The 23,009-nt window shown below is 43.7% G+C and overlaps 3 protein-coding genes across 3 annotated transcripts; 2 read left to right on the top strand and 1 right to left on the bottom strand.

The window, feature by feature from the left end:
• Positions 1-99: 99 nt before the first annotated feature.
• Positions 100-6,026, top strand: psma6a (proteasome 20S subunit alpha 6a). The gene is made up of 7 exons (XM_026356537.1): positions 100-289; positions 1,265-1,359; positions 1,510-1,591; positions 2,037-2,192; positions 2,432-2,610; positions 4,809-4,903; positions 5,082-6,026. Exons 1-7 carry the CDS (start codon positions 214-216, stop codon positions 5,137-5,139), a joined length of 741 nt encoding a protein of 246 aa, XP_026212322.1. The 5' UTR covers positions 100-213; the 3' UTR covers positions 5,140-6,026.
• Positions 6,027-7,306: 1,280 nt separating this feature from the next.
• Positions 7,307-11,033, bottom strand: nfkbiab (nuclear factor of kappa light polypeptide gene enhancer in B-cells inhibitor, alpha b). The gene is made up of 6 exons (XM_026356349.1): positions 10,694-11,033; positions 9,524-9,629; positions 9,184-9,394; positions 8,365-8,453; positions 7,939-8,199; positions 7,307-7,828 (listed from the first exon to the last, which is right to left on the bottom strand). The coding sequence occupies exons 1-6, from the start codon at positions 10,945-10,947 to the stop codon at positions 7,793-7,795; spliced, it is 957 nt and encodes a 318-aa protein (XP_026212134.1). The 5' UTR covers positions 10,948-11,033; the 3' UTR covers positions 7,307-7,792.
• Positions 11,034-17,957: 6,924 nt separating this feature from the next.
• On the top strand, positions 17,958-20,144 carry LOC113159847 (insulinoma-associated protein 1). Its single transcript, XM_026356795.1, has one exon. The coding sequence runs from the start codon at positions 18,170-18,172 to the stop codon at positions 20,138-20,140; it is 1,971 nt and encodes a 656-aa protein (XP_026212580.1). The 5' UTR covers positions 17,958-18,169; the 3' UTR covers positions 20,141-20,144.
• The last annotated feature ends 2,865 nt before the right edge of the window (positions 20,145-23,009 follow it).

Genomic DNA, 23,009 nt, shown 5'->3' with positions numbered 1-23,009 from the left:
ATAAAAAAGAATAAACGCGTGTATTTGTGGAATATTATTGCAACATTATTCTGTGAACTCCACTTGTAACAGTCTGCGAAGGTGACCCGGATATAGAAGCCCTCAGTAGGACAGAGCACATCCGGAGCAGATGTTTGCCATGTTTTGCCTCTGTTGCCACTTACTTTAGTTTCAATTTTAAGTTACAACAGTTTACCTCAGTTATTTGCAGTCATGTCTCGGGGGTCAAGTGCGGGTTTTGACCGCCATATAACCATCTTCTCTCCAGAGGGAAGACTCTACCAAGTCGGTAAGCAGAGAAAGAAAATTACTGGAACTCAACCTGCTCTGTCATCACTACTAGCTAGCAGGCTAACATTAGCTTGTAGCTTATTCTTTTATAATCATTGTTGTGTAGACACATAGTCAGCTATTTAAATAAACAACTGTAAGGCAGAGATGTCCATAACAGGGTTAATACATGACTAAAATAAAAGGAATTGTAACACTAGTTAAGCAAATGATAATACAAAGTAATCATGATACAGCTATGCTAGCTAACTTGGCTATCCTAATTTAGCTGTAGACATGTAACTTAGGTTTGTGCCTACTTAATACGCATTAATAATTCATCAAAAATGAATTAGCCAGTGTAATTAGCATTTCAATATCAGATGATAAGCTTCATGGTAGCTGAGGTGATAGCACAAGTACTCGTTTGTTTATATATCGAAAATATTTACTTTATATTAAGTACTTCTCTATATTGGACCGCTGTAATTATAGAATATTTATTCTCATACCTACATTTTTTACGTCCTAAAATACTAAAATATGAAGACAACAGAAATGTGGTATGGTATTCGTTTAATAAGCAGATGTAGCCAGGCTAACACACCTCCTCAGCTCAACATTACCTTCTGAATATTAACACATTAGCATTGTTACTCTGTCTAATGTTAGCATTCTATGCTCACAGCACAGCTATGTACAGTATAGGGAAAAAACATATAATGCCATATTAGTTATATGGGTGTTGGGCAAGAAGGTACAACATGCACTTGCCTAGTTATATTGCTCTCGCTCTCTTTAGTGTGTCAGTATAGCTGACCTGGATTAAATTCTTTAGACCTGGGTGAAACAAAACAGTTTTCTTCTGTGTCAAAGGTTTATTTGTGCAAGAGATTTAATGTCATTTGTATGTACAGTACAGTTACAGTTACACACATCTTTGAAACGTTTGAAGTGCACAAAGCATGTAGTTTTTTTTATTCTTTGTCTTCAGAATATGCTTTTAAAGCCATCAACCAGGGAGGACTGACCTCTGTAGCGATCAGAGGGAAGGACTGTGTTGTGGTCGTCACTCAGAAGAAAGTCCCAGTGAGTATACATCCGCGCTGACGTTGTATAAACACACAGATAATTTATTATAACTCTTACAAGGCATGTAGTCCCATTCTCCAGTTGATTATGGTTGTTACATCACCGGTGGAGTTTATTGTAGATTTCAGAGTCTTGTGTGTTTCTCAGGACAAGCTGCTGGATGCCTCGACAGTCACACATCTGTTCAGAATCACTGAGAACATTGGCTGTGTTATGACTGGCATGACCGGTAAGAAGTATGTCCTGAAACTGGTGGTTATATAAAAAAGTCTCAAACCATTAAATGGGTAAAAGTGTTAAAACCTACTGCCAACAATAATGGTCAGTGAAATATTCTGTATAGTTTTTGTTGCCTGCAGGAGGTTTCCTCCTTGTTGTTGTACAAAGCTGGACATGCATCAGCAATACATTTTGTGTGAATGTGTAATTTTAGCCCAGAAAAAGTAAAATATGTTACCTCCATATTACAGCAAGTGGTAGACGTAGTCCATTTGAAGCTCTGTTGTATATCTAACATATAAAACATCTTACTGTGTGTTTCTATTTACTTATAGCTTTCTGTTAAAAGAGAAGAGTTGAAGAAAAAGTATTGTAATGTACTATTTATTCATGTGTTGGTCCGCACTTTAATTAATTCACATAAAATACCTTTTTCTGTCTCTTCTGCTCTCTAGCTGACAGCAAGTCTCAGGTGCAGAGAGCACGGTATGAAGCTGCTAACTGGATGTATAAGTATGGCTATGAGATCCCTGTGGACATGCTGTGCAAACGCATGGCTGACATCTGCCAAGTCTATACGCAAAATGCTGAGATGAGGCCATTAGGCTGCTGTGAGTAGTATCTAAGTTTGTTTGTTGCCAGAAACCTCCTCATTGATTATTTTACCTAAAATTGACCTGTTAAAAATGCATAGAATTACTAAACATTATCCCAAAACTCGCTGTCATCACCAGAGATGGGGAATTCTTGTGAACTCTGTGGCCCACATGTTCAAATTGATGTCATTGTCCCATTTCTTTGTTTCTACTGTCTTGTCTTCACTCTGCTTTGCTTTGCATCCTTCTTCTAGGTATGATAGTTGTCGGAATAGATGAGGAGTTGGGACCGCAGCTCTATAAGTGTGATCCAGCTGGCTACTACTGTGGCTTTAAGGCCACAGCAGCTGGAGTCAAACAGATTGAGGCCACCAGCTTCCTGGAGAAGAAAGTCAAGAAGAAGCAGGATTGGACCTATGAGCAGGCTATAGAGGTATGAGACAGCCAAAGACATACTCCCACATATGCTATATTTACAGCGATAAAGTGACAAAAAATAAGTCAACCATACGGAAATGCCTACACTCATGTATAAATTTTTCTTCAATTACAATAATGAACACAACTTATTTTCGCTTATAATTAGATACCATCACATTTAAACTGATGCAGGAACCTGAATGGTACTGAATTCATAATGTAACGTAGTAACAAAGAAGTCATTTCTGTTATGAAAAGCAAGTCCATGCTTCTCAATGTCAGTGTTTAGTTATGTGTTTTGTATATTTTACACACCACATACAAGTAAAGAGGTCATAGGAGGAGAACGTCTGTGTAACATAGAAATTATGTGTTATAAATTAACTCTGGTTTCCTGAAGGAAATAAACATAATACAACTACAGCGGTTCCTTCTGTTTTCACACCTGGGCTCACACAGATTAAGGGGCGCGCAGGATAACGTCCAGGTTGTTTCCAAGCTGCCTTACTCCAGTGCATTTGTGACAGCAGCAATAGTAATGTCAGGAGTTTTGACATTCATCAGTCCACAGTTTGACAAACTGTCTAAATAGAGAGCACTTAGTGCTATGTCCTGGTGGCCAGTGCAACATAGAAATCTCAGTGAATCATGTTTTTCTGCTCAAAGGAGAGAGCTGGGATACACCATCCTCAGTGTTTCTCACAGAATTTGGATTGTTTGTTTGATTGTTGTTGTAGTGGCTAACGGCACTGGGAAAGTAGGATTGACACGGTGACAACCTGGTGTGCATAGTAACACACAGTATGTTTGCTTATTTAATCTAAGTTTTTTTTTTTTTTTTTTTTATATCTTTGCCAAAGATGCTCAGTATAAATAGTAGAAATAAATGAGTGTACTGTAGACCTGACATAGCAGAAGAAGACTTAATAAATACTTTAAATGCTGAAGGTCCTGATTCTGAATTTGATTTATTGAAATGAACATTTGTACTAGGAGAGTCTGAAGCTGAACCGAAATCAGCTGCTGATTTTTCTAGAGATGACATTTGACCCTGAGTTCATGGAACTAGATTACACAAACAGTCCTCTCTGATTGTTCAGAGGAGTTACAGAGTGATGCCTCTTACCTCAGTTAAACAATCTTGGGCTACATACCACAATGTTGTATTGAATCTTTTCTCTCCACCACCATGCTTTTCTCACACACACACACACACACATACACACACACACACACACACACAGTCACCAGCATGCTTGTTCTGTCATCAATTTAAATAGTGGAATTAACATAAATTAGTGACAACCGATCAAAGCTGCTGTTTCATATTTTAACCAGCAAATGTCTGACCTACAGGTGCGGTAGAGCCCGGGGGGAAAAGTCTTTGACTTAATGGTTAAATATAAAATCTATCTGTGGGAACACAAATCCCAAACTAAAGGTGTTTTACCAGATAGACAGGTGCTGACTGGAATGATCTGAAACTTTATTAAAACATCCCTACACTTTGTGCTTTGACATTTTATCACCACGTAAGGGTTAATTTACGGGGGGTTTTTATACATGATGACTGTTGCCAAGCTTCCCGTGTTCAACAAATGCCTCATATAGTCATATTGGAATGTCATCCTAAAACAACCCTTAGCGATGTGGACCGTGGAATTCAGTCACGGATGTTTTACATTCTGGGGTTTCCACTGGTTGTGACATTTTCGGAATGTCAGGGTTTTTTTTCTTGACTCTTTCTTAACAGGAAAACTCTGGGAGTTGTCTGGGAATTTTACAAAAGTGCCACTTTGTTGTAATATCACTTCTATGGGCAACTGGAGGGAAAATCAAACTGTTACAGTCATTATAGATAATTTAGGGAAATATCAAAAGGACTCCAGATATTAATAGAATCAGTGTTACATCTGCATTTAGTGATGACCCTCACGTCCACAGTTTAATATTTATTGGTAGACAAGCAGAGCAGTTGGGCAAATGTGCTGTGGCTATGTTTATTTCCTAGACGTTAGAACATCTATTAACATGCTGAAACACAGCTGTTCCTTTTTAGTCTTTCTTGGTGACATTGAACATTGTATTTGCTGTCAAATGTTTACAGACATATTCATGATGACATCCCTATGCTGTCTCCAAATGTATTTGTTTCCTCTCCTCTCCTTCCCTTTATGCTTTTTAACAACTTTCCATCTTGTTTTGCAACAGACAGCTATCTCATGCCTGTCGACCGTTCTGTCCATCGACTTCAAGCCCTCGGAGCTGGAGGTGGGAATTATCACTAAACAGGAACCGAGATTCAAGTGAGTTATTTTCCTGAAGTACACATGAAGAGTGAAGTAGGTTATTGCTGAAAAGGGTAAATGGGCTACTAATTTAAAACTACTACTACAATTAAAACCAGAGATTTGCATAGTTAAATATGTTTGTGTGTGGCATGTAAAATTAGCAGCATTATGATGGTTGACTTGTGTGTTTCAGGATTCTATCAGAGTCTGAGATTGACACTCACCTGGTGGCTTTGTCTGAGAGAGAATAAGGGAAGTTTGCAGCCACTCTGTGGCCCTGTGATGAATTATAAAAACTGGAAAACCTCACCTCCCCCTCGAGACAAAGGAGGAGCTGGGTTCATCCAAATTCAGAAGAGGCGTGCGACAGTGAGGTCAAAGCAAACAGAAAGACAAACAATATTACCATTTTTACCAGGTGGATAGAAAAACTGATCCGTCGGCTCTGGCACTTACCCCTCCCCCTGACTGGACACAATCCACATCGACCCCTCCTGCGTTTATCATCTAGCCACACTGACACATCCCTACATTGCATCCAGCTGTCAAATGTCCCAAAGCCTGGAAAGATGTTGGGCATTCCCATCAGTCCCCTAAATATGACACGTCAGTTTGATTTGCTCAGTGGTCACTAATGACCACAGCGCCCAGCACAGATGACTTCAGCTGATTTGTGACAATAGCAGATTAGAAGATGAAGGTATGGCAACACTAAAACTACAGGAAAAAAAAAACCCTTAAGTAAGAACTCAGTGTGCCGGTACCATCCTGAGTTACTGTGTTCAAACAGTGCTTCCTGACCATCTTTACTCAGGGCTGCCACAACTTGTACTGTCTGAATCTCTGTCCTTTTAATCATCGCCTCACCGGCTCTCATCATTGCTGGGTTTAGCGTCAGAATAATGTTTATACTCCGATGGACTGTGATGATAACCTAGGGAGGGGCTGAGGGAGTTCTCCCATTGCATCAGTTATCATCCTCGTCATCACTGCCTTGTTTAGGTCTGCTCAGGTCAATCTCTGTAGGAAGTCACTAATAATTTTACCCTCTCCATTGTATTTTGATCCTCCTCCTCTCTGCTCCCATGTCTGTACATTACTGCGCTTCTATTAAACAGTGTTTTTATTGGACAGTTCAGGTTTGCGGTTTGTTTTCATTGCATGTTTAATCTCATGGTGCTCCCGCCCTTTCACATGAACTCGACAGCATTTAATTCAGACTGATGCTGTGTTGAAAAAGTTAATACAGACTTGTTATCGCTGTTGTGACTGTGACTGAAGTCACAACTCTGGTAACATTTGAAGAAATGAACTGCATGTCTGAATGTGTCTTCAGTGGCCACATTAATAGATACACACGTGCAATCCACTATTCTAGCTTTTCCATAACATCTGTCTTCACAAAAATGAAAAGCTAATAATGTTGACTTTTTGTTGATGTTCTTAGAAATGTGTCAATTCAATCATATATTTAGTACTGACGTCATTTTTAAAGGTGGTTCTGTGCTGGACTGATACTAATGATGCAGTCCAGTGCAGCACCGTCACTGTGATGTCAGCCCTACTACTGTATCATTGAATTAACGCCCCTGTGGCTGTGTCAACAAAAAGTGAACATTACAGGGATCATAAAATTGCAAAACTGCCTTTTTGGTTTTCATCAAACTGAACAAGCTTTGTCATGGTTCCTGTGATGATTGTCGTTACATCATGTCAGGTAATTTGACATGGGTTTTTTTTTCTATTATCTTACTGACATGATTTTTATTAAATGTTAATAAAATTGTCATTTATTATTTACATTTCCTTTAGACTAAGCTGGTCAAAGTTTGCAAACTTCTAAATGTGCATCTGCAGCTGTTTACACCAAAGACTACACACTGACAGGACAAACAGCAGCCTGTGCTTGACTGAAGCATCCTGTTGGACCGCAAAGATTCCCATCTTTGCACGATGATAAGCGGGAATGTCACGAACAGCTGAGTGTTCTGTTCCGCGGAATTTCCTGTCCCTTCCCTCGTAGCCCCACCCTCCTAAAAGAAACAACTTCCTGATTTAGATGACTGACTAATCAACCTCATTCCACACACACAAAATTTCCCAGAGCCTCTTATCGCCCTCTCTCTCTACACAAACCCCCAGCAGGAGGAACTGTATTGCATGCGCAATTGGCCAACATTTCCTCATTCAGTAGAAATGAGTTATCTGCGTTTTCCTGCATGAAAACAAAAAAGCGGTTGGTCTAAACTGAGACTCAGTTGTCATGCATTGATAGAAGCATCTATGCAAGTACAGACACATTGATAGCAGCGGTTACGAAACCATTCTTATCCAATCAGAGCCTCGGTTGCAATCTCAGGCCACCTGTTGACCCTCCAAGTCACTCAAAATTTCACAAATGCACTCACACAGGAGATCTCTTCTGTTAAATATGAGTCTTTTAATTTAAATGGAGTGTGCTGGACTGTTTGCTGCCTTAACATATACAACTTGCTCAACTGTACACATTCACAGCTTCCATAAAAATACATTTTTTGTATACACAGCATTTACAATATCATACAACAGAGCTGTTGCAGGTTCATCTGTGTGGATGGATGATTTAGTGACAATGATTTGCAGTGTCCAGAATACAAGTGATCCTCTTTATACAGCAATATGTAATTGCTCTCCTGCAGCGTAGTACAGTTTCATTGGTTCTGGCCATCTCTGTGATTTGCCTTTGCGGCTGCCTGTCCATCTGTTTGTCAGCGATCGTGTCCATGCCATGTCACCCACACGGTTGGGCTCCGGTGACGTCATCTCAGGAAGTAGCGGACGAGCCGAGCCATTTCTCCTGTCTTTTACCGTCATCATCACAGCCTCCTGCCCCTGTAACTTCCTCTCTCTCTCTCTGATTTCCTGCTAATGTCCATTCCACTGAATGTCATCATATCCCACCTGCAGGCACACAGAACAGGAAAATGGTTAGACACCAAGCAGGGATTTTTTTATGTTTCATTAATGCCAACCTGGTATTGGAGTGGAACTTCTACACTTTCAACACACACCTCCTCATCAGAAATGTTGCCCTCTTCTTCCTCGCTGTCATCTGACTCGCTCTCAGGCAGCTCCCTCAGATCGGGACTGGTTTGCAAGTACAGCTCTTGCCTGATGTCGAGACTACCATAACCGTAGGTGAGGTGGTAGGGGGTGTGGCCTCCAGAGGACAGGAGGTTGGGATCAGCTCCTTTTTTCAGCAGCAGTTTGACCAGTGAGAGGTTCTGCTGGTCTACGGCCAGATGCAGTGCACTGCGACCGTTGTGCTGCTCCTAGTAAACAGAAAGAGAGGCGTGAGTGTTGGCTGGTCCTCATTACCTCACAATTACTAATTATGAAACTTATACAATTGGGTATGGGTCCATAAATTGTTAATAATTCTATACAAAAAAATTTAAGGTACTCATTTACATAAAGATAGTTTGTTTTTTTGTTACCTTTGCATTAATATCAGCTCCCAGTTCCACCATGCTCTCCACCAGTGAGAGGAAACCATGAACTGAAGCCAGGTGGAGGCAGTTCAAACCTGCAGAAGACCAAAAAAAAAAAAAAAAAAACAGTTTAATGACTCACCGAAACAGTAAATGTCATTCTTTAACAGTTTTGAAGAACATCCAGCATTGTGGACATTATTGTTATTAGCTCAGATATGTGAAGCTTATTATAGGAGAACAGACTTTTACATAGTGCGATTTACATTTTAATATTTAATATTAGCTATTATATTTCAAAAACCAAAATTTAACGACTCAACATACTTAATGCCATACTTCTGGGCACAAGTCTAAAAGTAGAATCCTCTACCTTTCTATTTTGGAGCCTCAGCATCTAGCATTAAGGGTCATGTAATAGACAGGTCTTAGTCAGGATGTAATTCTATGAAAGGCTATGGCATTCCCCTTGCTTTCTTTAATGTTTCCTTCCTCCTAGCCATAGTGTTCAGGCATAATGGGCAGCAGAAATGACTCTTTCTGACCACCAAGCCTCCTTTTAAATACTAGTTAAGACCAGCAGCAATAAGTGTCTCATCTTATTCCATGCAGCAAGGGTGGCCTACCACAGAGGGAAAATATCCACCACCACAGAATGTAATATCCTAATAATGCTGCCTGTGACTGCTAAACTCAAACACTCTGGTTGCCTAACGTACAGTTTTGATGCTGGCAAAAGAAGTAGAAGCTCAGAGTGTCTAAACTGGGAACGGAACAGAAACAAAGATCGGGAAATAAAACTCACTTCTCCCACTATATTCTTACCATTATAGTTGCAGGCGGCCATCATTGTGCGTAGATGTTCTTTCTGAGAGTTCTGTGTGATGACGCTGAAGCACAGCAGGTTGCCATGGCGACAGGCGATGTGAAGAGGTGTGTCCCCTCTGTTGTCCACCAGCGTGGGGTCGCAGCCAGACTGCAGGAGGTGTTGACACACTTCTGCCTGGTTTGTTATTACAGCTAAGTGAAGAGGAGTCTGGAGTGGGAACATAGGAAGATGAGACACATAAGTTACTAAGTCTCAAACCTTTTTATTAACATTTATTATTGTGGACACGGTGGTGGAAGGTGGATAAATAACAATACATTCTTTTGAAAACTGTACCTGTCTCAGATCATTTTGTATGTTCAGGAAGTCTGTGTTCTTGGACTGGTCAATCATAGCTTTCATGTAGTCTTTGGCCTCGTGGATGATGGCAAGGTGGAGCAGCCTGTAGGGACAGAAGAGGGGACGTGAGCAAATCTGCAAATACATACACATCTGTTTATGCATTTAATCTACATCACACTGTAAGTGTTGAACAAGCCCTCGTGTTTGACAGTTATAACTAACCTAAGGGTTAGAATAATAAATACTGGTTTTACTGTGTGTTAAATCAAATGCAGGTTACAGGGACTTTTTTATGCGATAACAGTAGAGAACTGACAGATCAGCACTGAATATGCACCGTATGGAGATGATTCTTCAAGTGTTAATACTGCATTATATCATTTTCCACCTCAAACCCCCCCCCACGCACATTGAAACCCGCTGATTTGCTTTTGCATCTTTGCAATGTGGTTTGATGCTCGAGTGCTCGGTGTGAACCAGCCCTGCTGCTGCTGCTGCTGCTGCTGCTGCTGCTGCTTTCACCAGCACCGAGCACCGAGCACCGTGCTGGGACTAGATTTCTCAGCGGAAGGATGATGTTATAACAACACTTTGTGGGATTCTTTTCATGTTGTTCCCGTGAGTTGTTGTTTTTTTTTTTTTTTTGTGACATCAACAACCCGCAGGCGTCTGTTTCAGGTTAGGGTTTCGATCGCCTCCTCCACTTACACTGGTGTACTTTAAAAAAGGTACTTTTACAAGCTTTCTCTTTTCTCTTGTTTTGCGGGAGCGCGCCTCGGCCGGATTCCTTGGCGGCGCGCCCGGGACTTTCCCAGTGTGACCCGCGGCCATAGTAGATCCCCTCCTGATAATGGCCCTTTGTTTACGTCCTGTACACCGCGTCTGACCACAGCTAGAGCCATTAGCACACCGGACACCAGCTCTGTGCGGTGCTAACACTGCTACTTTTAAAGTCCCGACGCATAAACGTTAGCACCGGCCCGACTGAGCCGGGCCCGGGCCTGCGCGTCGTACTGCCGAGCTGGAGGAAGACGTTCCCACAGGAGGGGGATCAGGTTTCCTCCAGGACCAGCGCTGGGCCTACTCAGGCTAAACTCTCCCCAAACAAGCCGAGGGAACATCTCCGAGCTCAGCTCACCAAACGGTGTAAATCGTGAAACTTACGTGTCTCCGTCCTCCGTCGTCTCCGTTTTCCATTGGTGCAGCTGGGCGGTTACAGCGGGACACTGGCTGCGCTGCGGCGGCTCACAGTCCACCTGGAGCCGACGGATCTCGGCCGCCACAGCCTGGTACTCCTCCTCTTTCAGCGAGTCCAAACCGCTGTCGAGCCGCTCCTCTGTCGACGGAGACGGCTTTCCTTCTTTAGATTCCCGGTTGTAATCCATTTGGTTTAATATGCTGGTCCGGTGAAGGTCCATAGCGGTGTGTTCGTGACGAGGTTCGTTTGGTTGTATCCTGTCGTAGTTGTGCAGCGGTCTGTAAATGCCCTCTGTGTGTGTGAGGCGGGCGGAGCTAACTACTAGGTGGGGGATTTCCACAAACTGCCACCTAGAATAACACAGCACACAGATCGCTGGCTCCAAGAGGGGATTTCTGTTGAGACACATAAATACACTAGTCAGTTTGTCACCGAGACACCAACTTCATGTTGCAGGCTACATCTGCTGCACTTAAAATCTACATTTTCTAAAGTCGTTTGTGCAGCCTGATAATCTTTACTGCAGCATTGAGACAAATGCTGCACTCCACATCAAACATGCATTTGCTGTTAATAAATCTGTTTTTGTAGCAGATTATGTTAATGAAATAAACAAAAGGTTTATAAATAACAAGTTGCAGCTGTCAAACTTCATTATTTCAGTATATATTCATTCTTTATTAATTTATTTGTCATTTTTAATTCTATTTTAATTCTATTGCTGCAGTTTGAGAAAAAGAGTTTCCATGCAAGTGCTTCAAGAAATCAGATATGTTAATACTGCAAGAAGGGGAAACACTGAAGTCCAGGAAGTCAGAATAACTTGATAACTTGCTTATAGAGGCTATATTTTCCCTTCAGTAAAAACTGGTCACATAGGCGTTGGTGCATCACAATTCCATTAATGACTTTCTGTTTTGACATGACTGAGGGATGGATGCATGGAAAGTCCTAAAACTGCACCTTCATTAGCGTGTCCCCGCTGAATCATATGAACAGAAGGAAATGTTGCTCTGCAGCCCCTCTGCATTCGGGTAGGCGGGCGGATCTGCTGCAGGGGGTCTGCAGCATGCACAGGAGTTTCCTCCAAAACTTCAAGAGTGATTGCACCAGGTGTGTCTGTTTGCGATACTGAGAAAATAATACAGTAAACACAAGAACAAGCCCACAGGGCCCTGCAGCGGAGTTTCCCCAACACTAGCAGGTCTTGACCACATGGTTTATGTTTGCTGTTAAAGATATATTTTACTTTGAGATAACACTGACAGCTTTTATTTTGTATCTCAGGGGAGATGCTGCAGACATCATGTGTGCTTTATGCATGTCTCTGGTTTCTGAGAAATCATTCAATTTTGAAAAAAAAAAAAAGTATTTGCAAGTATTGTTGTGGCTTATGTGTGCATGCATTTGCTTAACATCCAACTCTATCTAAACATAATCAATTATTTTTACTGAGAAGTGGAATCAACACCCACAGATTCTAACACAGTGCCTCTAATAATCCAGGATCAAATCAATCATTCGGTTGCTTTGTAGATGAGGTGGAAGGACGCCAAGTTCTCAGTGAGGCCGCGAGACTTCATGAGGCCGTGACCTGTCGCTTTAAAAACAAACATCAAGCTGAACGTGATGTTCTGGATGCCTGGGGGAAACTCCGGGCTTCTTTTACCTCCCATTGTTCAGTCCATGTGACCAGTTAGACTGGGAAGCTCAGGCCTCGCTCTCAGCATATTTTTACTGTCACGCTAGCAACTGTTGAGTAACGTAGTAGGATTTTAGGCAGGACACACACACACACACACACACACACACACACATTCACAGTGTTACACAAAGTTTCTCTGCAGAATATTGTGCATCATTAATTAGATTCAGCTTTTACTATGTCTCAAAAAAGCCACATTCACACCCGCAGTTCTTATTAAATACATATTATGCATCTCAACTGGTGATTGCAATCAGCAGCGGGCAGAATCATAAACAAGGACTGTGTTTGAACCAAAAGAAGGCAGATGAATGGAGGGAAGGAGCGCACACACACAGAGGAACGTTTGTACTGTGCTCAAAGTTGTGGGTCTCATTTCAGCATCATTTACTTTCCGTTTTCTAATGCGGTTCAAGTAAAATTCACTAGGAGATTGACTCTCACACATAGATGACAGTGAAGGGGCCACGCCTGATCCTCCTGGGAGCAAGTGTCTTACCAGAGGACACGCTGACATACAGCATGGACAAAGGACAAGCTGGGGATTGAACCGCTCGCCCTGCCTGAACCACAGGAGGTGGAGTGGACACTGGGTCCACGAAAAAAGGAGTCAGTAAAAGTATTTAACTTGCTACTCAGGAGGGGTCCTGTGCTGTCTGAATTTTAGGAGGACCATACCAGTACACATGAGACGATTTAGAAACTAAAATGGGTCTAAAATCATAATTTTACAAGATCTAAAAACAAAGCACGTAAAGATGAAATGTAATATTTCAATGCATTAGAAACATTGTGCACCTCATACAACTTTACATGTGAACTAATAGGTATAATCAGTTGCTCCGTCTTTCAGTGTTGGACACTGACAGAAAACCCCAGGGTGCTTTTAATATTTAACTACAGATATGTTAAAATTATGCAAATATGACAGAGTGGAACTGAATCATTTTGACTGGAAATCAGGGGCACTGTTACATGATGTTACACGATATTCTGAAACAATCAACTCTTAAAACAGTACAGAAACTAAATTCCAATGAGCTGAAATTCAGCCCCGAGACGTAGAAGGAAGTAAACACAGTTGCAAAAGCAATCAGTTCCTGAATCATTGCTTGCAATTAGTACTTTTTCAGGCTTTTTCCAAATTGCCCACAGTAACCATTTGTGGTTCCTGGAAAACCTGGTGAAAGGGAACTTAGACACTGTTTTTTTAGTGGATCTCTGTATATTTCACAATATGTCATAAAGTCAAGAGACACTTTCAACAGGTTGTAAAAACACAGTCTGTGATATACATTAATGTTGCACGTGACAGTTTTTCCGTTATAGTTAAAATAATAAAAACCACAGTGAAGGGAAAAGATGAAAGAGTAGTTTTAGTGTGGAAATTCATTTGTAGCATGTAGAAAAAATGTAAAAACTCTGAAAAGCCTGAAAGTGTGAATTCATGTGCTGAATGTCCTCCAAGAGGATATGACACTTTGTGCACCTGCCTGTACTTCGTGCACGTTTGCGTGTCTGCCAATGGGAATCCCTGAGCCTTCTAGACATGAGCGGGCATGTACAGCATTAAATGACTCATAATGAATCACTCAAGCAGCCACACACCCAGTAAAATACAGTAAGGTGAAAGGTCCAACTGAACACTGATTCATCAAATCACATGCTTCTGACTATTATGAGACATAAAACCCCCTTGAACTCTGAAACATCACAGGGTTTCACTGTGCTCACCTGCGTCTTTACCTGCTTCCTCTTTTCTGCATTTTCTGTTTCCTGTGCTCGACTGGAGACCGACTTCTTGCCCGACTCACTTTCCTCTGCGTTTGCTGGACACTTTAATAGTTATGTGCTGTGTCACTGGCTGTTCTTTCAGTCTGACCTGCTGTGTGTCATTCCAATCATTTTAGATTGTGGTTAGTGTGATTAAACCTCGTACCATCTCCAAGGTACAGTTGGGTTTATTTCTCAAAACTTTCTGATAGTGCTGTTGGTGCCTCTGGACTTTGCTGAGTCTGCTTTATGGAGCAGTCAGCAGTGCAGACTTCCCTTTAGTAATGATTGTTTTTCAAACCGTCTGTCTCAGAGCACTGTGTTGAAAAAGCTGCTAAACAGATTGTGCAAACTTGGAGTATCCTGCAGAGATCCCGTTTCCTGTCATTCACTGCTAGTGGACACAAGGCGACTTGAGTCAAATGTTTTTTTTTGCTGCAGATCAAGTCTAAACATGATTCCCATTTGTATGAGCTGAGCTGAGCACTGGGTGCACAGGGACACACTGTCAGGGAGAATGAGAAAATACCAGCACCAGGGTGGGTCTGTGGGAAGCAGCTGTTTTCTCAGCAGACAGGATCTCTGTCAGCAGAGGGAGCGGGCCAGCTGCACATCATTACAGACAGTCGATCACAAGACAAAACCAATTAGCACAAGGGCTGGAGAGAGTCCTCGCTTTGCTCAAGGGCACCGACGCAGGGTCCGGGTTTTCTCACAGGCACATTTCGATCAGAGTCATCCAGAGATTAAGAGTGAATGTTAAACCGAAACCTTTACACAAATGTGGACAAGACGTCATTCAACTTCTCAGGAAAATGAAAATGCGGTCACCTACACTCTCATACAGTAACTGAGCAGACATCTTCGGCTGAGGAAGATCAGGAAATATGCTTGAAAGCTCCAGAAAAGCTCATGTGACTGTTTGGTCGAGTGAGTCATGCAGTTTAACAAAATGAGCCCCACTCAGGGCACATTGTCCACACACTGAATGTTCATCAGTGGACGGAGCTGCAGTTGCCAAGGAGCTGGGACAGTTACAAATTCATGGACTTATCTACACATGAATACAGTCTGATTGTACAGCAAAACAACGCCACACAACTCAAGAGTTGTGAGTCCTGGGACTCTCCATCACCACCAGATGGCGACAGATGATCACGTCAGTGGGATGAGGAGGTGTCCACTGCCACAGCCTGCAGCACGGTGTAGACTGATAGAGAGGGGGGGAAGTCATTTTAAAGACTGTGCTGTAAAGGTTACACTTCACCGCACGCACCCACAGAGCTCAGACACTTAACAGACTGTCGACGACGTGCATGTGAAAGACAGATTGAATCGAATTACTCTATATGTCTATTTGAATGTGTCCTTTCTGTTTTGTTACAGGTCCACATGGTGAGAAAGACGGATGATGGATTACTGCACTTTCCCTTCACTACATTCAGCCTTTTAAATAACAAATGTGTTAAATTAGGTTTTCTTGTTTGTTCTTATAAACGCACACAGAATGAATGCAGGTTGAAACAGAGTTCAGGTAAGATGCAAACTCAACAGAGGGACAGACAGCTCAGGTGTGATGCTGCAGTACTTAGTGGCTTGCTACTGAGAAGCACAGATCAATAGAGTCATTTTCAGCAGTCTGGAGGATTATCCACCTCACTGCCCACTGATGTGATGCAAACTAAACACACACACACACACTTCATGTCCTCCAGCCAGCAGTTTCTTCACATTGTCTATGGATCCATATTTTTTACAGGAGATTGACTGAGAACATTTACCCCGTTTTTAAAAAATGCTGAAAGCTGCTTGTTCCATCCTCTTCCTCCTTTTAAAATTAGGTTTTATACTTTTAGCCTCTGGCAAGGTCCCTACCCACTCTTTTCTTTTCTTTTCTGATGCCATTTGATTCACCTTTTCTTTCCTGAACATCACTGTGATGATGTTCTGTCAGCTTATGAACAAATGTAGATTTAGTTGCACTATGCCGATGAGCCGTCTATTTATTCTGCTGTAGCTGTTTCTTCAGTGTAGTGGCAAAATAAAACTGCAAACTCTAATTTCAAACTGACTGCCAAAGACAACAGTGTCAACTACAAATAATTAAAATGAATCGATAAAACGATACCTTCCAACTGTGATACAACTTATTTGCTTCCCATCTATCTCATCTGCTCTGATCAGGAAACCTTAATCTGCTGCATTTAAAGGTTAATACAATAATTAGTCAGTCACATGTAGAGCAGAAAGCAATTTGTTTGAACAGATGGAAAATTGTGTAGTTTAGTTGCTGCGATTGTGGAAAGTGCTCTACAACAATTTGTATTATTACAGTAATATCATAATAACGTTTTTAAATTGAAATATACACAGTCTAAATGATTGTGAGATATTCCACGTCAAATCTGATATGACCTTATTTAAGTAATAATTATAAAATAGATTTTTTTTTAAATGTCACAATTGAAATAAAATACAAAGGTATCTCATTGTTTAATTGCATTTAAATGTGTAAGAAGTTCAAATGAAACCAAATGGTGAAATTGGAAAAGGCCTCGGTCAATCACACGTTATCTGTTGGAGTCAGTGAGGTCAATACAAGTTGAACCAGGCCAAGTTGTCTCTGTGGGAAACAATTATATCGACACAACAACCAAACTGAAGTTCTAGGAAGCCTGGCGCTTAATTAGTGTCAAGTGTCTCATTTCTATTCCCTGAGCGGCCTCGTCAAGCCACGCTCTCCCCCCTTGATTGATTTCCAGGGAGCGACGCCGGCTGGCCAGAGCCCACTGGCCGAGCTATAGAGCGCCTGGCCCGCGCAGAAGGACCGGCCGAGCCCGGGGGGAGAGCATGGATGGATGGATGGATGGATGGATGTCCCTCCGATCTCTTATCAGCCAGAGCAGCTTCTAGTGGGGGAGGACGGGAGTGAATAGCCCCTACACACACACACACACACACACACACACACACACACACACACACACACACACAGAGCGCATGCATGCACGAGCACGAGCACACGCAGAGGGAAAGCTATACCCGAGGTATTCCCACCAACAACAAAGACTGATAATCAGACACTTAAGCGGGACAGAAGCGGTCATTAGCAGCCGTAGAGAGATGTTATCGGTATCTGATCCCCACGGGTGCTGCTCCTAATTAAAGCGGCTCTAACACATAAACCGACCCGATCAGTTTTTCTACTTTATGTGCATGTTCACCGGTGACAGGTGAGAGGTCATCAGCCCCTAGAAATAAAAGAGAAATCAGTGACAGAAGGTGTGACACAGAACAGCAAGAAGAGTCCTGAACAATTCACCTGGTGAATAAATCCTACTACTAATAATAATTTAACACGAAGTCTGTCGTTGGTTTGCTGTTCACCTTTTAAATCAGATATCTGAACCTGCAAAATGCATTTGTCGAAATTGTTAACCATAATATTAATATAAGATGAACATAATATTTAACCAATTGTAAACTTTTATTTTAGGAGGAAACAACATCTCGACAGAAGAAGAGTCAGAAGATTCACAGGATAACAACAATAAAACAATGTCTGACAAAAAAACAACAACAAAATAAAAAGGTAAAAACATACATAACACACAAACACTAAGAAGACGTCATTCTTTCATTCAGGGATTAATCAGAGACACTAACTCTTTTAAAGAGCAGGAAAAAAATGAATGAACTTATCCAGTGTTTGGGGTAAAGTGTGTGTGTGTGTGTGTGTGTGTGTGTGTGTGTGTGTGTGTGTGTGTGTGTGTGTGAGAGAGACACTGGTGGATAAAACATACACGCGCACCAGCAGCCCTCACACCTGCGCGCGCCCCTCTCTCTCTCTCTCCTCCACTTCAAAGCTCAACTTGAGAGTGAGCTCGAGACCGGAGTTGTTGTTGTTCGTGCCGGTGCCTCGTGCCTCGCTCCCAGCACCGGCGTCATCACCACCACCACCATCATGCCTCGAGGATTCTTGGTGAAGAGAACCCGGCGCTGCTCGGCGTCTTACCGGCCACGAAGTAACAACAACTACCAGGAGACCAGCCCGGCGGAGGGAAAGGACAGCGATGACGCGCTGAGTGCTCTCCCGTTTGGACGGGGTGGACAGTCCCCGGTGTCCCGCGAGGACTCCACTGGTGTCAGAGAGTCGTGGAGCCCGCACGTGGAGCCGGCGCTCGAGGCAGAGGCGGAGCGGCGCGCTCAGCTCCCGGAGACGGAGGAGCAGGAGAGCGAGGTGGACGTGTTGACCCCTGGTGGGGACTTCTCCTGCTTCTTCCCACCTCCTCCTCCTCATCCTCCTCCGCACGACTTGACGTTAACGGAGTCCTGTAGCCCCGTTAAACCGGTCGGCACGAGACTGCTGGAGCAGCACTCAGAGGGAGACAAGCAACCGCTGTTCCCGGTCAGGCGCTGTCCCCTGGCGTCACCCGCGGTGCCGGACTTACCGGAGCTGCCGTTCCTGGTGAGCTCCACGCCGACGTCCGTGTCCGCTTCTATCGAGAGGCTCCTCGCGAGCAGCGGCGGCAGCAGCAGCCGCCCCCACGCGCCGACCTACGGTGACAAATACGAGCCGAACGCGGCTCACGTGCACTTGTTCCCAACGCTGACGCTGATGGAGCAGGAGCAGCACGAGGCGAGGAAACGCTCCTTCGTGGAACCGGAGCATCGCGTGAACAGCAGCAGACACAGCAAACAGGCGGCGGGAAACCCGAGCAAGAAGCCCAAAGCCAACCGGAAACTTCACTTCGAGGACGAAGTCACCACGTCGCCGGTTCTGGGTCTGCGGATCAAGAAAGAGAGTCCCGAGCTGAGCAGACAGCGGGACAAGTCGTGCGGGCAGCAGCCGCTGGGAGAGTTCATCTGTCAGCTCTGCAAAGAGGAGTATCCAGACCCGTTCTCCCTCGCGCAGCACAAGTGCTCCCGCATAGTGCGCGTGGAGTACCGGTGTCCCGAGTGCGACAAAGTCTTCAGCTGTCCCGCCAACTTGGCCTCTCACCGCCGCTGGCACAAACCGCGTCCGGTGAACACGGGGCACGGGGGGGACGCTCAGAGCGACAAGAGCCAGCCGTTAAAGGAGGCCCGAGGGCTCGTTCAGCACGAGCGGCAGCCGTTGGAGACGGAGGGCAAAGAGAACGAGCTGCTGCGCGTGAACACCAACCAGCACCACGGGGCGCTGGACAGCTCCCGCATCAGGCGCGAGCCCCCCCTGCTGCTGCTCCACGCTCGGTCGCGGGACGGTCCGGACGGCGACGGCCTCGCTCCTCCTCGCTACGACTCCTCGCCTCGTTACCGGAGCGCGGCGGAGAGCTGCCTGGACCCGCAGCGGCAGGACGGGCCGCCCCGCAGCCTCCTGCTCCTCAGCGGCGACCCGGAGGAGCGCGCGGACCTGCCGCAGCAGCCGCCGCCGTCTCTCCCGCACCCGCCGCTGTCGTTCGTGCAGTCCCTGCCGGACGAGGACGTGTACGACTGCCGCTACTGTGGGAAGAAGTTCCGTCGACAGGCTTACCTGAAGAAACACCTGGCCGCGCACGAGCTGACAGCGAGGGCATCGCCGCCGCCGCCGCCATCTTTTGGCCAGGTGCGCGAGACCGGGGGCGGACAGAGCCAGGTGTTCCTGTGCCACCTGTGCGGCGCGCGCTTCCCGTCGACTGAAATCAGGGACAAGCACCGTGTGTGGCACGCGATGAGGGACGAGCTGCTGGCGGGGACTCTGGGAGGAGGACTCGGAGCGGACGTGTTTCACAGAGAAGAGAGCGGCGCCGCGGACTGCGAGCAGCAGCAGCAGCAGCAGCAGCAGCAGCAGATCTTCACGTGTAAGCACTGTCCGTCCACCTTCTTCAGCTCTCCGGGCCTCACGAGGCACATAAACAAGTCTCACCCCACTGAGAACCGGCAGGTGATGCTGCTGCAGATGACCGTGCGACCGTAGCACAGACACGCACACCGACAGGTGATGTACACTGACACTACAATGATGCAAATGTTGTTCATGGAAACTTCTGATGAATCAGTCACGTTAGCTCTGAATCCAGCTGATTGTTGTAATGTGGGGGACAGAGAGTGAACGCTGGGCCTGAACTGTCCATGGTGCTGAAACTAAGCAAGCGGCTTCTTCACACTTGACACAAGCAGAACTGCAATACTGCCACGACAGGATTACTGCATGGACACCAACTAGAGGCAAAACAGTGGCACCGTTGTTCAATATAATAAGTCAACATTTGCTATTTTCTCATAATGAATACATTCATAAGTCAAACTGTGTTGATGTCTACTCTCCTATAGAGAATATATACTGTATTGTATGTTACATCTCCTCACATTCAAATGTGTTTGACAGAAAGGGAGTTCTGAAACAATAATTCTCCACATCCTAAAGCAGCGAGTGATATTTTCTCTACATGTAGGGCACAATTAAAGTCATGGTCCACATATTCCTGTGGTGATCAGATCACACTGATGTTCCCGAGCCTCAGCATTAAGTTAAGTTAGTGGGTTACATTAGTGACTGGTGTCATTTGTGAAGCAGAGGCTGCATTCACATTTAGAGAGTGACCTTCCTCAACTTGAAAACTGGAGAGAGAATCAATATAACTCTATTTGAAAAAACAATTTTATGTATAGTTAATAAAAAGCAAAACGATAAAAGAATCAGATGGACCAAAATATGCAGCACAATAAAAGCGCTGGTTAAATTCTGGACTATAAAATATTTTCATAGAAAAAGAAAACATTTAATGTTAGAACTGGTAAAATGTCTTTCATCTTCATTGATTACACTTCAGTTAAAAATATTTGCTAAATGCCTTCAACTATGTAATTGTGGAAGCTTATACCTATACAGTACTATTTTGATATGTTTGAAGTTGAATGTGAAATTTATTCTAAATCACTGTCAATAAATGGTAATAAAGTCTAATCCAATAGATGCTGCATTGTCAGCTTATTGCTGTTCTGACACCCACACACCAGGTAAAACTCAGTCAGTGAGTCAGTGGTACGAATCATTTATTGTCAAATTTCATCATCGCACATCCACACTCTGCGTGTCCGGAAGAGACGTTAACATACTACAGTCTGACAGTATCGTAGTTTGAGGAGTGTGTGCCGTGGTACAGCTGTTACATGGTCAACACATGCAGTTAGTACTGGACTGGTGTCATGCAGTATGTATAGTCAGTAGTTACAAACATCAGCTTTGTCCCAAGCGGACAGCTGAACCCGTATCCTTCTACTCAGGCACAGAAGTTCCACATTTTCATTCAGGGCAGATGAAGGGGAATTTAGGCTGCTGCTATGAAAAACAGTAAAAAAACAACAAATGCTACAGATGAACAGGGGCTCTGCAGCTGATGGGAATTTTATTATACTGCTGAAAAGCTTTGAGTAACTTCTCGTTCTACACCTTTGGTTGCTGCTCATATTGTATTTATGAAGTCGTACGTCTGAGTTCAGTCCAGTCGAGCTATTTTTGAGCACAGTGCCAAACATGAGATACTCAGGCAGGTTTTCTGTTGGTAAAACATTGTAAAATGTCTCCAGCTTTGCTCCAGACATTAAAGGAGCAGCAGGACTCAAATCATCATACTAACTCACTGGTATTTTAATCCAGTGAGCATATAGGAGTGTAAACATAATGCTGCTGTGTGGTTCAGGTTCAGGGACAGAGTCTGGAATGTGGCCCTGTGGACAGGCTCAGATTGTCAAAGTGGTTACATGATGTAACCCATCAAACTTGGGGTTGGGGGCTGGAAGGTGAGTGCAGGGGGGTTATACCAGACCATGATACAATAAGGATAATAACTGTGACAGCAATAATTTAAAGTGACAACATGTAAAGTAACATGACATGAATTTGACCTGATATTCCAATGTTAAAATTGAAAAGTTAACAATTTCAACCCAAAGGAGGAGTCAAAACCAAAAATCCCTTTCCTCTCTCCAGAGACTCTATGGTTGAAATGAAAAATAAAACAGCAACAGAAACTATAGCTGTGAGTACACTTACTTAAAGCAGTGAAGCTAAATGCAAAACCTTTGACTCGGAGTTGTCATATACATGTTTCATTTATGAGGGATCAAGCCATGTTTAAAAAAATAAGTCATCATGTAAAATTAATGGAGAACAAATGGGAAACTACACTTGTGACATTTATAAAGACAAACCCGTGCTTCAGTACTTCAGCTGTTTGAGTGGAGCTAAGCTGCTGGGAGTGCTGACATGATAAATACATCATCATCATGTGTGGTAGTGTTAAAAAATGTCTGGACTGTGACTACATGCCAATCCCCTCCATGCACAACTGGAACCAGGGATAAGTCCACATGTATAAGATGAACATTAAATGAAAAGAAAAAAAAAAAATCTATGAGGACAAGTTGACATCTCTTTCCTTTCTCTCCGTCTTTGGCCTCGAAGCTACGTTGAACACTTGGCTTTTCTTCTTCCAAAACTTACTATGGTGCTGAAATTGACCAATGACGTGTTTTAAACCTGCCTGTGTGCATCATCTAACAACGTGTCGAACAGTAAAACACGAGGAAAACCTCGGCCACAAACGTGGCGTCATCGCAGAAGTTTTACCTCAAATCTCAGCCCGGTCGGGCCGGGACACCAAAATTATCAACAGTGAAGAAAAGTGTTTGAGCAAAAGAGAAAAAAAATCCTTGGATGAAGTGCAAACTGGTTATGAATAAAGAACCGTTGAAGCATAAAACATCGTAGTGTCAACCTATTGTTAGCAGGTTTGTGGTCCGAGGTTAAACCACAGTTTGGTTTTGGCAGCTATTCTCACAGA

Source organism: Anabas testudineus, chromosome 12, assembly GCF_900324465.2.
Source record: "Anabas testudineus chromosome 12, fAnaTes1.2, whole genome shotgun sequence".
Lineage (NCBI taxonomy): Eukaryota > Metazoa > Chordata > Actinopteri > Anabantiformes > Anabantidae > Anabas > Anabas testudineus.
Note: the sequence above shows the minus strand (reverse complement) of the source record. Positions and strands in the feature narration are given on the sequence as shown.

What these genes read in the sequence shown, in the direction of transcription:
- LOC113159847 (XM_026356795.1), top strand. Translation starts at nt 18,170, where the DNA reads ATGCCTCGAGGATTCTTGGTGAAGAGAACCCGGCGCTGCTCGGCGTCT.
- psma6a (XM_026356537.1), top strand. Translation starts at nt 214, where the DNA reads ATGTCTCGGGGGTCAAGTGCGGGTTTTGACCGCCATATAACCATCTTC. An exon ending in TGTTATGACTGGCATGACCG is followed by an intron (nt 1,592 to 2,036) that starts GTAAGAAGTATG and finishes TCTGCTCTCTAG; the next exon opens with CTGACAGCAAGTCTCAGGTG. An exon ending in CCTATGAGCAGGCTATAGAG is followed by an intron (nt 2,611 to 4,808) that starts GTATGAGACAGC and finishes GTTTTGCAACAG; the next exon opens with ACAGCTATCTCATGCCTGTC.
- nfkbiab (XM_026356349.1), bottom strand. Translation starts at nt 10,947, where the DNA reads ATGGACCTTCACCGGACCAGCATATTAAACCAAATGGATTACAACCGG. An exon ending in ACGACGGAGGACGGAGACAC is followed by an intron (nt 9,630 to 10,693) that starts GTAAGTTTCACG and finishes CTGTCCCTACAG; the next exon opens with GCTGCTCCACCTTGCCATCA. An exon ending in GAGCTGATATTAATGCAAAG is followed by an intron (nt 8,200 to 8,364) that starts GTAACAAAAAAA and finishes TCTGTTTACTAG; the next exon opens with GAGCAGCACAACGGTCGCAG.